The following is a 16,167-nucleotide window of genomic DNA, read 5'->3' as shown; positions in this document are numbered from 1 at the left end:
AAAATAATGCTAGGAGAACCATTCACCAAAACCTGAAAAGAAACTGAGTTAATACTGGTCATAATCCAATGAATAACTTTTGCATCAAAACCAACACAATGAAGGATATAAGCAACAAAAGACCAATTGACTCTGTCGTAGGTCTTATCGAAATCAAGTTTTAAAGCCATTCATCCCTTTGAACCTTTTTCACTTTTAAAGGAATGAATGATTTCATTACAAATAACAGTTGAATAAAAAATAGACATGTTAGCAACGAAAGCATGTTGATTAGGAGAAATAAATTTGTCTCACAAAGGCCTAATTCTTTGGGCAATAATTTTAGTGATTGTCTTCACGGTAAAATTGCATAGACTTATGGGTCGATACTCCTTAATGGTCATAGGGTTAACTTTTTAATTTCCAAAATTTTCATTCTTCTTCTAGAAACACTTTTTATTTATTTATTTTGATTTTCAAAAAGTATCTATATACAAAATGATTAAGCTAATTCAATCACTAATTATAATTAGTTTTGGTAATCGACTTCATTAATGTTAATGAAATCGAGAGTATATTAGTCGTTACGAAAAATAGTTGGGTAATCGTATCGGCCCTGACATTTATTTTTCTTTGACTACTTCATGACCAAATTTTGGATAAGAAGTTATGGAAATTATTACTTCATGATCAAAATTTGTCCTATAGTCAACCCTAAACAATTTTCTTTGGCTAATACCCAGAAATATGTGTACACATAAAACAAAATAACATTACAAGTAACCTACTATGAAATGTCCGAGTTTTTTGTACCGCATTTGTAAAATGTATTAAACGCGGATAAACAAATTCCCGGATTTTTATCGTATTGCACGTATGACATATCTGAACAGCATAGTTGATCGAATCCGTATTTTACTTAGCCGCTTAGTGTGCGTATTTTTTCTACTCCAAATTTTTGCGGCATATCAAATTGCTAACTGGGACCAGAGATATAAACTTATAAATAAAAAATAGAATATTTTCCTCAACTTATCAACTTTATTCAAGAAAACCTTCTAATTCGCAACATTTTTACTGAAACCTTCTTAGTTATCCAGTGTTTCATAAGCAAAATCAGGCTTACAACCCAAAAAGATTGCCTTACCCAAAAATAATCTCGGGTCCGTCTCCGGCACTGAAGTTGATTAAGAAGACCGATGGTGATCCATAGGTGGGTAAAAAACTAGCAGCCGAGATCCGGATAGCCAGAAGGATTCCAAACCGATCACGTGGGATTCGCAGTCTGGTCGGCTGCCGGCTGGTATGTAGGATTAATCAAACAATAAAAAAGATTAGATTAGTTAATTAATTAATCATCTCTATCAATGTGATAAGCATTGAGTTGGTATTCCCTAGCTAGAAGATAAGCTGCAGCAGTGCAGATAGTGGTATAATAATCTAATAATTGAATTGGGTGTGGGTGTACCTTTATCAACTTGTACATAAGGGTTATGCTTTAAGAAGTTTGTATAATCTCAGTCACAGCCATTAAACACACAGAGTACCCAACTTTCTCAGTGAAACTGATCATATAGCAACGATCAACCATGTATACCCAACAACAACAACCGCAAGAAGAAGATTATGGTCATATAATAATGTTCCCGTACATGGCACAGGGTCATATCTCAGAGAAAACCTACAATTAAAATCACATTTGTCAGTACTCCTCTCAACATCAGACGCTTTCAATCAGCCTTCGCTTCAGATACCACCGTACACAGCAACATTTGCTTAGCTGAACTTCCTTTCTCATGTGCTGATCATGGACTACCAGCCAATTCTGACAACACCGATTCTTTACCATCTCATCTAATCTCAACACTCTTGTGCGCATCAGAAACTCTTAAACCTTCTTTCGACGATCTTATGAACGATATCATAACAGCTGAAAATCGTGTCCCTGACTGTATTGTAGCTGATTCTATATTCGGCTGGGTTAATGATACTGCCAAACGCGTTGGCACATTTCATTTTACTTTCGTTGGTGGTGCGCTTGGAGGGGCTTTGATCAACAGGGGCATTTCTTAGTCATTGTGGATGGAATTCAGTGTTAGAGAGTTTGAGCCAAGGTGTGCCTATAATTGGATGGCCCTTAGGAGGAGAACAAGCTTTTAATTCACTGATGATGGAAGAGGAAATGGGGGTTTCTGTGCAATTGGCTAACGGAAATGAAGCTCAAGTAGATAGTGAGGATGTGAAGAAAGCAATTGAACTAGTTATGGACACTAGTAAAGGAGAAGAAATGAGGAAGAATGCAATGGTGATTGCACAGAAAATTAGTGCTGCAATGAGAGAAGATGAAGGTGGTCATCAGAAAGGGTCTTCTGTTAAATCACTTGATGATTTCCTTGCTACTGTAACTTCTAAGAAAGTAGTCGTATAAGAAGTCATATCATTTTCGCCGGTCAACTAAAAACCTTTATTGGAGAAGACTCACTTGATGAATATGTAGTAATTTATTAATAGTGTATTAATCATATATTTCCGTTTCGCATCTCTGAGTGCAATAGGCTTAATTAGGAGAATTAAATTTGATAACGTCTCATCACTCATAGTTAGCTATATATACTGGCATCTGATTATCATCCTCATGAACATTACATCTAATTCCAAGCCTTTTCAAATAATCTTAACCAGTTGTGTGTTTGCTGAGATACACAGATGGCCAAGTTGTCTTGCACTACTTTGTTGCTTATCTCCATCATCTGCCTTTCAGGTCTGTTTCTTTTTTCTTTCACCCAAGTGTTGGTTATATGGTCCTTAACTGGGTTCTGCAGTAGGCGTCACTCTATTTCTTTTTTCCAGAGTAGTTTAACATATTGACTGTTGTGTATTGCTACAGTGGCAGCTATGGTGGTGGCTCGTCCGGCGAAAATAAACGACAACGTCGGTCGCAAGTGTCAGATAATATGGACCCTGCCTGAGGAAAGATGTGAGGCAGAATGCAGAGACATATGTATCAACGATTTCCATGGAGAACAACATTGCAGTGAGTTTGTTCCAGGCACCAAAATCTCCCAGTGCACTTGCCTCGTTGACTGTTAAGTGTTAACCATAGAGCATCTAATCACCACTGCATGAATCTCTGTCTCTCCAATTTTATGTGTTTCCAGTTTAAGATCGTTAAAGAGATTTTCTCACGGTAATGAAGAGAGTTTAATGAAATTAAGTTTGCTTTTAATATCAGCGTCATGTTTTTTAATCTGTGTCAACTACAATCTCGTCTACATCACTTCTTTGTGTGTTCTCAGTTTCCCCCTCCGCCGCCAGTATTTAGTATATTGAAGGCATCCAAAAGCAAAACTAATAATAGGTGAATGCTACACAAATATGAAACCAGAAAACTTTAATACGGTTAAAAACCGTACCACAACTCAATATAAACAACAGCCTTTAGTCCCTTCACCAATACTCCATACACCAATTTCTTCTAGTCAACTCTAATCTTTTGTTACAAAATGAACCGAGACTTCTATGTATACTAAAAAAACAACTGAAAATGAAAAAGAAAATTGTAACTGTAATCTGTTCCAAATTGAGAAACAAGCAAAATACAGCACTGACCCAGTTTAGAATATACTATAATTAACAGACAACTGTTGTATTTTCATATATGGTGCAGGCCAGAGAAAAGCCAAAATTACAACAGATGACGCAACGAATGAAGTTGGAGTGGCTATGATAGAACCAACTACTGCTGACAAATAACAAAACCTGAAACTCAATTTTGGTTGCTCAGACCCAATTTTGGTTGCTCAGACCGACCTTCCAAAAAGATAAACTTACGGTGAGAAGATTTTCCTCAAATGTGGGAATGACGATCAAATTTTTAATATTATTCACTCTCTAGGGCGAGCTAGCCAGAGCGAACTAAGGGCACGGAGTCTAGAGAAATAGTCATTTATCGCGAGAAGTGCACGAGCTGATTGGCGTGTTGTTAATATACGGTGCATTTGCTGCAGAGTTTGTTGGCGAAGATTGTCGGCCTGATAATTACACCCAATAAAATGATGATTTATCAGGCATTAACTCGAGAAAGATAAAGAGAAGAATGAGAAGGAAAAAACAGAGATGAAATGCCGGTACAGATTTTAGTCGCCTAAACATAGCAAACAGTAAATACCCCACACATGTATGGTCTATCTTGTTGTAAATGGATATTGGAATTTCAAGAACACTGGGTCTACACAAACTGACAAAATAAACTTCCTAAAAACACTAAGCCCTAAGTTAGGCAATGAAGAACCCTTTTAGCGATGAACCCTTTTTTTAGAGTGTTTACACTCTCGGTCTATCAATCATTTTTCTTTCAAGAATGCAACTGTGGCAGAAAACTGTCACTTGAAAATATCCTACCAAAATGGGACATTACTTACCAAGACAGCTGACTCATCCATCTTTAATGCAATGCAATCAAAGATACTACTAAAGAACTAGTGCAAGAAGGGAAGGAGAAAACGAACTACCTGACGAAGAAAACCCTCAAGAGTTCCAAGTTTTCCCATAGCCATTGCCATCTGACCCATATAGTTGGCTACGTTACCAGATGATCCCGCAGGGCCAAGGGACCCGCTGGCTAATGTCTCGGCCAAGGATTGCTGCAGTGCCTCCATTCCTTGCGACAATGCATCCTCTGCCTGTTGTGATGACTGTTGTAAGTTGCAAATATCTACCAACTGCTGCTCTGTAAGAGGTTCCAGTTGACTCACGAGGAGCTGCAAATGTTCCAGATTTAACAGAATTCAAAAATTGGAAGACAACTAGTGGCTCAGTAATAACGTGACTTAAAGATTCACTCTTTAATTGTGTTACACTGTAGACAATGACATGCAGTTGGAACATTTGGCTAAGTATTGAACGGAAAGTATTTTGAGATTAGCAAGCAAGTAAAATTGTGTCCAGAAAACCTCATGTTCAAGTATCTTTAAAAAGAAAGTGGCCATCAGATTTTCAAAGCTGCCAGAGCACTATAAAAGTAGTTACCAAAAGGTGGTGACCTTTACAAGGCAACAACAAATAAACAATCCCAAGCTATGATTACCCCTGTCATTTTGAATATTTTTTGTACGAGGAATATAATTAAATAAGGGAAATTTCATCAGTACATCCAATTCAGTCAGATCTGAAACACTCAAAAGGGTAACCTAGCCAAACCTTGAGGAGTTCAGACGAGCGGAATCCACCAAGCCACAAGAAACATCTTTCTGCTGGAGTTTTCCACATACCAGATAACATGTGGAAGACATCGGCCTTTGCAGCAATTCCCTTCAGTCTGAAAATGTCATCATAGTGTGTCATGATTCCATCCACTATACTGCGTAATTCGTTGTCACCTGCATGGGAGTTCACCGCTGCTCTCAATTCATTTATCTGTCGATTGTGCTCTTCTAGCCATCTTGCATATTCTATATCAAAGGCCAATGCCCCTACATAAACAACCCATTCAAAAAAATTAGTCTTTCATTAATAGGTAACTTTTGTGACGAGAAACTAAAGAAAGTCCATCACAGCATGGGATTGCTACAGAAAGGGCACCTAATGTAGTGTAATAAAAATAAGTCTCGAGAAAAGAGTGAAAACGTCATAGGCTTTAACTGCCAATAATCTATACTTATGTGTGAAAATAGATACTCATCCTGTACCAAAACTTGTGGTCCTCCCCAGACAGAACCCGAAATCCCTCCACTTAAAAAAAACAAATACTGTATGTGATCACTACACGTCAACTCATTACTGTTCATGTCATTCCACCAAATGCATGGTTCAGCTGCTTAAACTAAATCTAATTCCTCTACACAATCAAGTTAAGACAGGTATTCGCAGACAAGCGCTGGAAAAACAAAAATGAAGCAATGGATATAACCAATTGAGAATACCATTTCCACTCATTGAATGAGGTTGGTCCCCTGAGCTTGAAATGAAGATGCCCTGAGGATATGCAAAGACAGGAAACACCGTAAGCAAAATAAACTCATTGCACAGACGAAAGGAAGAGAGGATGGACTTCTAAAAGCAAATATAAGAAGCAAGAGCGGAAAAGGCAATCAAACCTGCTGGCGAGCTCGCTGGAGCTCCTGCTCAAGTTGGGTTAGCTTCAACCTGCTAGTTTCAAGCTGTTGAACATAGGCCTATAGCAGGAAAGGATTGACACCTTTAAACACTATTATGCGCTAATTAAGACATGAAACAACAACCGTAGTAAACTTGCATATAGCAAACAACCACCTTGCATTAACTATCTGAAGCAGCAAAGTATAAGCACATTATTTAATTTCTTTATCAGAAGGTATACAGCCATATCATATACAGTTGTATCTAGAAGATACAGCATCTACAATAGCATATAAACATGAGCCAATAGTTATTCAGTATTTTTAAGCCGCTCAATTTGAGCCCATCATTAACATCTACCAATTACAATTGCAGCTTTAGTGATGTTAGACTAGCATATAGGTGCAATCACAGAACAATCGAATACAGAATGCATTATAGTAAAGGAGAACCTACTTTCTTTCTCAGACGGCTTTTCCGTGCAGCTTCACGATTTTGGGCAAGTCTGCGAAGTGTCTGCAAAATTATACGTAAATCAGGTTTATTTTCAAGCTACCAAATATAGTTCAGGTAGTAAGCATACAGTTAGAACTTGTTAACCTTCTGGTCCCCTGTTTTCTCTTTTGACCTGTCACTTGAATCAGAAGCCGCTAAACCAGACGACGGAACTATATCGAACTGTAACAAAGAGTTACAATTAGTGGCGTCAATACAACTAATAACCACACCAGCATTTGCAGCAGCACTGATCAAAGATAGTGTAAGAGGACATTATGCGATAAAAGAATAGTGCGCAGCATTTGATGTCAACATAACCAGTGAAACTCAATAAACTAGGACCTCCATGTATTGACAAGCATAAAAAATTATAGCAAAGACTTCTTAAGAGCATTACCCTAGCATTCTTATCCTCTGTGTCACCATCTGTTGAGCTATCGCTCCTAGGACTGCCATCCGCCATTCTGGATCTCTACAGATTTTAAGGTGGCCACTACAAGCAGAAACAAAATTACGTCCTCCTTTTTGTATTGGCAAATTCTGAGTGCCAACTCTAGCAGCAGTGATGTTAAATTGGAGAGAAACGTCAACTGTTTTGCCAGGGAAGAAAAGAACAAATCTAATAAGCTCTAGTTAGCTATAAAGAGAAGGAAGCTAGCAAATGACTTAAAAAATCGACAGATACGCAAGAGAAAGCAAAGCTCACCTTATACGGAGTAATATTTCTACCACTTGTTTTTTTTGGTCAAGCACTGATTTTTCTGTCCAAATGATAGGTCAGAGAACACGAGTAAATTAGATGATGAGGTATGTGTAAATTTTTCCAGCAAACTAACACCATAAAACAAATCTCAACATTGCAATGATAATGGTCAGAGAAGAATAAAAAAGATAAACAACTTAATGGACAGCACATACAATCACCATACTCCTTCACATTGCTGGAGTTCAATACAGATAACACAAGCAGATATCACAGCAATAGGCATACACCCAAACTATACCCAAAGTTGTTTATTTACATTGCTGTGGTCAAGCAGAAAGCACAACACCAAAATCATCGGATTCAAAATACATAAGCCTACTAAGAATAAGAGCATCTCTACACAAAGTCCAACGGATTGCTCAAGCACCCCAATGAGGGAAACTCGATATGAATTGATGTGATTTCTCTCTGTGTCGCTGAAACCCATGAGTTACAAAATTCAAAGATGGAATAAACGAAAATTGACTGGAAGTGAGCCGAGTAATGTACCCGGAAAGATAGTGCCAGTAAGAAACTGGATAAAACGAACAGCAAAACCCTCAGAGTTACACAGGTAATGATACCTCTCTCTAACTCCAACAAAAATCATTTGAAAAAGTACTGACTGCAATCGCTTCAGTAAATATACCAGAGAGATTTGGCAAAAGTGAAACACTATTCTGCCAGACGATTTCACCCAACTTAGCTTTCCCAACAGATGGGGCGGGTGAAAATCTAAACTGCAATGCACAGCCTTAAATGCCTAGCTCCTTTCACCTACCATATCAGTTGGGAAATAAAGTTTGGCAGACAACATTGGACTAATTATTCCTTATCTTTTGCGAACAATTTTAATAAGACATTGTTATGAAGTATGGCCTAGAAATGTCAGCAAATATCTAACGAATTGGTATCGCACCAAGGAAATTGGAAATAAAAAGTCTATGCAGAAAACCTCATTATGATGTGAGACTGAGATGATGATTTGAAAATTAACAATATTCTCAATACGAAATGAAAACTTGAATTTTTAATTCTTCATTAAGTGACAAATACAACTCATGAAGCACCCAAACATCTGTTATTTAGAAACGCTATATGGGCACCGTTATATAGACACCGCTTGAACACCATGATGTGTCGCTGATGTGTCTCCTTAATGGTGTTTAGGAGATACGCCAGCTACAGGCCATGGTGTCCAATCGGTGCCTATAGCATTTTCAATCTGCTATTCCTAGGCTGCTCTAACATCTAGCTAGCATAACTCATTTATTGTAAAACCTCCAACATTCCTTAATATCAAACTCACGGAGCACCCAAACTTAATCTTAGACTTAACTTCAAGATCTAACCGACCTTTATCACATTAAGAACTTCAGAGTATACCAAGTTTGAATTGCTAATAAAACTGGGTCCTTGCTTATGTTGTATCCCTAAAAGGCTGAAACCTAGTTGGAACTAGGCCTAGTCTATACCCACCACCTTATCAGCCCAGAGTTTCTTATCACTCTGAGCCTATATGTTATCCAAAATGGACATCAGATTCAAACCAGAGGAAAAGCAAAAAAAACAAGCAAGCAAACAACGTGACCACTATAGACTTGAATCAATATTCAAAGGAAATCTAAGAATATTTGGATGACAACCAAGCAAACAAGAAAATTTGGAAATTCGAAACTGCCTGTCAAACCTAAAGCTACTGTTCATACCAAGTTGTCAAAATTCAACCCCCGAAAATAAAACTTGGAGACACAACAGAATCATGAATTCACAATTGCTCATGATTTAAAGTCATATTCGACCATCAATGTAAGAGTTTGCCAAGTATCTGACCATCTCAGTAAGTGTTTTGTGTTGATGTTATCAGTAGTAGGGAAATTACAGCTCACAAGCAGCAATAAGTTGACAAACAGTAAACATATAAATCAAAATAAAAATAAAAAGATGTTGGGTGAAGAGAAATTACAGTTGATAAGAGAGTGGAACTGGGGGCACAAAGCTTGGCATTCCGCCCTCTGCTTCCGTATCATCTTCTCCTCACTATTCTACTCTCTATAGATCACCATGATCACCACCACCACCACCCAATCCTTTCAGAAACTCAAACCCAAAAAGGGGCAAAAAAAAAAAAAAAGCAAATTAATCCCTAAAAATGGAGTAACACAGATTATCAGCTGCTGCAGCTTCTCACACTCAAAACCCCACTGACTATCCGTACAATTAGAAAAGTTACAACCTTTAAACTTAAAAAACAAAAATTAAACTAAAAGTAGTACAATAAAGATCAAAATCAGTATATTCCAGCCAGTCACCACACAACTAATCTAAAAACTTTCCCATCTAGAAATCTTGAGAACAAAAAAGCCCTAATCTTTGAGAGAAACCTAGTTGTAAAAATACTTAAAACCCACTAAACCCTAGTTCATCAAGAGAAGACAGACTGAGAGAAGAAGAAGATGGAATATAACTTGCAAAAAAAAATTAAAAAAATCAAGTGAAACGAAGACTGGTAAACTGAGATCGACAGAGAAGAGAAATGAAATAAAAAAATACGAATAAAACCTAAAAGGGGGAAGGTGTATGCAGATCAAATTCACCTTTGGGGGTGTTTTGACTTGCTGTTTTCTGAGTTTCTAAGTAAAATCTTTTCTTCTCCCACACAAATTACAACTACTCCCACCTCAAAAAACAAAAAAAGTATCGATATTTTTATCCCCAAGGAGTTGAAAACAGATTCACTTATATCAAAGGGTCTATCAATAAATAAAGAAATATTATTTTAATTTTTGATATATCCAGACCATTTTCATAGGGAGGACTGTATAACACTTGCACTTGTTTTACACTCTTTCAAAGGATCGTCGTGCACTGACAAACCTCTTTCACGATCACTTTTATTCGAGTCAACAGAGACTATAATATGTAACCACTTAACCAGTCAAACTTGATTTCTGTAACTAGATCAGATCAGTCAAAGGAAGCACTGAATCTGAAATGTTGAATGAACCATTGTTTTGGCCTTTCTTGTCATGAGGAATAAAACACTTCAACCACTGCAAGCGGAAAGGCGAGATGTGGGTCTATCCAAAGATGTCTTAGCCTTCACAGTTTTGTCATCCCCAAAATTAGCACTACAATAGCAGATGAGATTCTTTCTTGAAGTTTTCAACAGATCATCGTGGTCACATCACTTGTACTTTTACTTTTACTTTTACAGGTCCATGACATATCCTACGGCCTAGATAATACGGCTGCCCAACATTGCTGACAATTTGACAATCGGCACATGTAACAACGGAAAATGAGTCATTTATCCAAATATTTTTAAATCATGGTTTAAATGAACGAGTGAAAAATAGTTTGAATGAAATGGCCAAAAAAAAAATAGTAAGTTTCATCCTTGCTTAAATTTAAAAATAGCAACGATGAAACTGGATACATCATGTGTAAATTAAAAATAAGAAAAAAATATTTGAAAATGGGCACGATGGAACTGGTTACATCCTGTCTATTTTTACATTTTTATCCATTTAAAAAGTATCAAAATCTAACTGTCCATTTCACCCAGGAATTGTTGATTTTGGTCTTTTTAACCAATTTTATGCTATAACAAATCCTTATAGCATTGAGATTATAGAAGCATGTGTTATATCTAAAGATTTTACTTGGAATTAATTATCAGGATACCTAGCGTTTTTATTAGTATTATTACACGATAAACATTATTGTTATTGTCATTGCGGAGGCGGAAACTTTAAAAGATATAAGGTGCCACTATTTAGAATAATCGCGAATTTATGATGATATGTTTAAAAGAAAAATTGTCATATTTCAATTTTCAAATTACATTAATCAATGTCCTAGATCGTCGACAGGCATGTTTGAACTCATCTTTTGTAGCAAAATAAAAGTCTTATGTAATTAAACCTTTAGATCTATGATAAGGGTAAGTATTGAATTCACGATCACTCTCAACCGCCATGAAAAAGGAGGCAATGGGAATTTACTGGTCTACAAAATCATTCTTAGACTACGATGATTATTGATAACCTAGTCAAATAAAGGGTAAATTGATAGCGTACCCTTATTTTATCATAGACACGGGATGTAAAAATCTTTTTTTATTTTCGTTTTTTCTTTTTTAGAAACTATCATTAGTCAGCTATAAAACTTAGTGTGTTAATGTGGTTCTATTGACTTGGTTCAATTGTTATAAGGTCTTTTTTTAAGTTTATTTTCACTTTTGTGCAAAAAAATATTTTTTTGGTCCTAAGGTTAATTTAATCACGTGGATGACATCATCAATGACGTCATCATTTTTTAAGAAAAATGTACGTTTTTTTTCTATTTTTTCTCTATTTTTATATAAAGATAAATAAATAGATAAATTTAAAACTTAAATATTTTTTTGAACCATAAGTCAAAAAATAATATATTATATATACTCGAAAGCCCTCGGCGAGATCCTTCCAACGAGTACCATTGTTGTTATATTTCAAAACTTTTAATTTTTGCTTTACTAGAATATAACCCGTGTCGTAACGGTACGGCTCGATAACAAAAGATTTCATATGTTCTAATTTTGATTCGTATCGTTTGTTTGCAGTTATTAAATAACATGATAGTTGATTCCAGTATTTATTTTTAATTGTCATGTGTTTGAACAGAGTTTATTTTAACATTAAAACGATCAGCCACATTTTATACTTTATAAATGTTATTTGTTTTGTGTCGTTACGCAGTTAACATAATATGTTATTGCTTACCAATTCCCGTTACCACCACAAAACTGTATGATACGACTTTTTATCTCCATCGTCACCCAGTGGCAGAGCCAAGGGTTGACTAACCTAGCTCTAGTCCCTCTTAAAATTTTAATAACTACATAATAATATTTAATTTTATCCTATAAATAATACTTTGTTAATCTATATTTAGTGTTTAGTCCACCAAAGTTTACATGTTTACTTTTTAAAAAAGTAGCCCCCTCAATGTCAATTTCTGACTCCGTCACTGTGATGAGTGCCAAATATTGTATATATTTATCCCTTTTTGTTGGCATTTAACTCATCTTTTGTGCATTAATTCTACATTTTATCCCATATTCTGTATTTTCATTGTTTTCAAGAATAAATATTTTTATTAATTAATTTTGCATTTTTAGGTAATAAATAAAGTTCGGATGAGTCGCGGAGCGAAAAGAGCAGAAAAGTAGTGAAAAGCCGGGAGAAATTACGCAAGGAAGCCGCGAAGAATGGTGCGCACAACCTCATTTTCTACACACAAAAGCGCCTCCGTTCTCAGCCATCAGATCAGTTCTCAGAAGCATCCGACGGTCGCTCCTTCATAGAGCATCAAAATCTGAAGTCTCTGCCGAGCACCACAGCGATGAAATTCCAAGCCTTCAGATTAGATGGTAGTTGAATCCAACGGTCGCTCCCTTGCTGTTCATCAAAGTTTGATATCTCCGCTTTACACTACAACACCTAACCCCATCTAGAGCCGTTAACTTCGTTGTATCAAAATATCTGACGGTCGCTACCAACCTCATCAGTAGGAACCATCCGATCTACCTACCATCTTCGCATCCCACGGCTAAGCGTCGCAGATCATCAAACTCGATACACTCGCCTCACACCCTAGCGACCGAGCACCTACACCTCACCCAAACGCACCCTTCTCCCAAACCATCGAGCCACTTTCTTCTCCACCTTACCCCTCTGCAGAACCATCACCCTGCAACTGCCGCACCACCATCATCACCACCACTCCCTGTCGCCACCAAACACCACCATACCACCTCCGTCATCATCCTACACGTGATTGAACACCTTCCCCCATCATTCTAGCCCTTTATCCCATCAACTCATTACCTAACCTAAACCCTAGGTTATGGATTGATGGATTAACGTGTGCTAGAGAAGCAATTGAAGGCATGGAGAGGTAGAGAAGGACAAGGAGGGTAATGGGTCGAGCTCAATTTGATGTGGCTACATCAAATTAGGTGAGTAATCACCAACCCTAGCTACTGTCAGTTTGGGGATTTTTATTGGAAAACCCTAATGATGTAATTGGGTATAAATTGGGACTATGGGTTGTGTTAGAAACTATGTTTGGACTAGCCAACATCCAGGACTTTCATGTCCTGTTAAATGTTCAATTTCAGCTCAATTTAAGTTCATGATCACTATGTTCTGTTAATATCAATGTGTTAAGTTGCAATATCCTGTTAATGTTTCTGTTGAATGTGCAATGTCATGTTAGTTCACTGTTAATTTGTCATGGTTATTTTTTGTTACTTTGTTCTGTTAATGTTTTTATTTTCATCTCCTGTTAACATGTGTCCTGTTTAGATGTTATTCATTGTTAGTTCAGTTAGTTGTGTTCATGTTTGTTGTTGCTCCTGTCACTGTCAGTTACATGATGGAATGCTAGGCTAGATACATTTGAAGCATTGATGTGATTGTGTAATGGAAGAAATCAGTGCTCATAGCAAGCTGATTTTCTTGCCATTCTTGTTGTATGCTTAGGTTGTAGTGTTGATTGTGCATTGGGAGAAACTAGTGCTTATAGCAAGCTAGTTCTCTTCCCATTCTTTTAGTATATCTCCTGAATGCCTTAGCCTAGCCTTGCTTCATTTCAGCTTCACCTCATCTCTGCCCTTGGCCTTAGGCCTTGGTTCATCTTGTTGTGTTTTGCTTTTGTTCACTGTTTGTTGCTGTTTAGCTTTCATTTGCTTTGTTCCTTATTTTTGTCTCTGCCAAGCTGCTGCTGCTGTGCAGCATTTGTGCTGTTGCTGCAACTCTGTTGCATTTCTCTTCCCACTGCCTCTGCACTTGGCTTGCTGCAACTCTGTTGCTGCTGCCTTCCTTGACCTTGATGTGCACTTGCCTCTGCTGTGCAGTATTGCTGCTGCCTTCACTTGCTGTGCAGCTCTTGCTCCTGCTGCTGCTGCCACTCCACTTCTGTTCTTGTTGTTGCTGCTGCTTCCTGCAGCCAAGCAAAGGCCAATCCAACTGAGCCCAAAGCTCAGCTCATTCCAAAAAGTTAAGGCCCGGTCCACAGTTACCAAGCCCAGGTTTGAACCAAAAGTTGAAGCCCAGTTCATTAAAAAATCAAAGCCCAATTCAACCAACCTGTGGGCTTAATCCATAAGCCTAAACTCAAAAGCCCAAGACCAAACTAACTGAGTCCAAGATTCAGATCATTTCACAGGCCCAAGACCTAAAGTATTTTATTGTTAAAAACAAACCCATTAAGCCCAAATCACTCAAAGGGTAGTCAAAGCCCAATAGCAAACTAGGAACCCAATTAGCTAAAACACTTCCAAAACACACCCGATCTCTGTGGATCGACCCGTACTTGCACGAGCTACAACCGACGACCGTGCACTTGCGGTATTACTGTAGGCCCCCGTTTTTATCACGCTTCATTTTATACATATCTCCGGGCCCACCAAGTTTTTGGCGCCGCTGCCGGGGACTACCAAGTTTTTGGCGCCGCTGCCGGGGAACATCCCCTGTTTTCGGGATGGGCAAACATCCCCGGCAGCGGCGCTAAAAACTTGGTAGTCCCCGGCAGCGGCGCCAAAAACTTGGTGGGCCCGGAGATATGTATAAAATGAAGCGTGATAAAAACGGGGGCCTACAGTAATACCGCAAGTGCACGGTCGTCGGTTGTAGCTCGTGCAAGTACGGGTCGATCCACAGAGATCGGGTGTGTTTTGGAAGTGTTTTAGCTAATTGGGTTCCTAGTTTGCTATTGGGCTTTGACTACCCTTTGAGTGATTTGGGCTTAATGGGTTTGTTTTTAACAATAAAATACTTTAGGTCTTGGGCCTGTGAAATGATCTGAATCTTGGACTCAGTTAGTTTGGTCTTGGGCTTTTGAGTTTAGGCTTATGGATTAAGCCCACAGGTTGGTTGAATTGGGCTTTGTTTAATGAACTGGGCTTCAACTTAAAGTTGAAGCCCAGTTCATTAAAAAATCAAAGCCCAATTCAACCAACCTGTGGGCTTAATCCATAAGCCTAAACTCAAAAGCCCAAGACCAAACTAACTGAGTCCAAGATTCAGATCATTTCACAGGCCCAAGACCTAAAGTATTTTATTGTTAAAAACAAACCCATTAAGCCCAAATCACTCAAAGGGTAGTCAAAGCCCAATAGCAAACTAGGAACCCAATTAGCTAAAACACTTCCAAAACACACCCGATCTCTGTGGATCGACCCGTACTTGCACGAGCTACAACCGACGACCGTGCACTTGCGGTATTACTGTAGGCCCCCGTTTTTATCACGCTTCATTTTATACATATCTCCGGGCCCACCAAGTTTTTGGCGCCGCTGCCGGGGACTACCAAGTTTTTGGCGCCGCTGCCGGGGAACATCCCCTGTTTTCGGGATGGGCAAACATCCCCGGCAGCGGCGCTAAAAACTTGGTAGTCCCCGGCAGCGGCGCCAAAAACTTGGTGGGCCCGGAGATATGTATAAAATGAAGCGTGATAAAAACGGGGGCCTACAGTAATACCGCAAGTGCACGGTCGTCGGTTGTAGCTCGTGCAAGTACGGGTCGATCCACAGAGATCGGGTGTGTTTTGGAAGTGTTTTAGCTAATTGGGTTCCTAGTTTGCTATTGGGCTTTGACTACCCTTTGAGTGATTTGGGCTTAATGGGTTTGTTTTTAACAATAAAATACTTTAGGTCTTGGGCCTGTGAAATGATCTGAATCTTGGACTCAGTTAGTTTGGTCTTGGGCTTTTGAGTTTAGGCTTATGGATTAAGCCCACAGGTTGGTTGAATTGGGCTTTGATTTTTTAATGAACTGGGCTTCAACTTTTGGTTCAAACCT

At 38.2% G+C, this 16,167-nt stretch overlaps 1 protein-coding gene and 1 pseudogene across 1 annotated transcript; one reads left to right on the top strand and one right to left on the bottom strand.

Moving 5' to 3' along the window:
- The first annotated feature begins 1,620 nt into the window (after nucleotides 1–1,620).
- On the top strand, nucleotides 1,621–2,518 carry LOC113312257 (annotated as a pseudogene).
- A 1,000-nt stretch (nucleotides 2,519–3,518) lies between these two features.
- Nucleotides 3,519–10,005, bottom strand: LOC113309612 (transcription factor TGAL1-like). The gene is made up of 11 exons (XM_026558066.1): nucleotides 9,916–10,005; nucleotides 9,285–9,408; nucleotides 7,280–7,334; nucleotides 6,971–7,163; nucleotides 6,676–6,753; nucleotides 6,532–6,591; nucleotides 6,075–6,152; nucleotides 5,901–5,952; nucleotides 5,179–5,450; nucleotides 4,491–4,739; nucleotides 3,519–4,010 (listed from the first exon to the last, which is right to left on the bottom strand). Exons 4-11 carry the CDS (start codon nucleotides 7,034–7,036, stop codon nucleotides 3,864–3,866), a joined length of 1,002 nt encoding a protein of 333 aa, XP_026413851.1. The 5' UTR covers nucleotides 7,037–7,163; nucleotides 7,280–7,334; nucleotides 9,285–9,408; nucleotides 9,916–10,005; the 3' UTR covers nucleotides 3,519–3,863.
- Nucleotides 10,006–16,167: the final 6,162 nt, after the last annotated feature.

The sequence above is a fragment of the Papaver somniferum genome, chromosome 9, assembly GCF_003573695.1.
Source record: "Papaver somniferum cultivar HN1 chromosome 9, ASM357369v1, whole genome shotgun sequence".
NCBI classification, from domain to species: domain Eukaryota; kingdom Viridiplantae; phylum Streptophyta; class Magnoliopsida; order Ranunculales; family Papaveraceae; genus Papaver; species Papaver somniferum.
The sequence above is the reverse complement of the archived record's forward strand: the minus strand, read 5'-3'. Positions and strand labels throughout refer to the sequence as shown.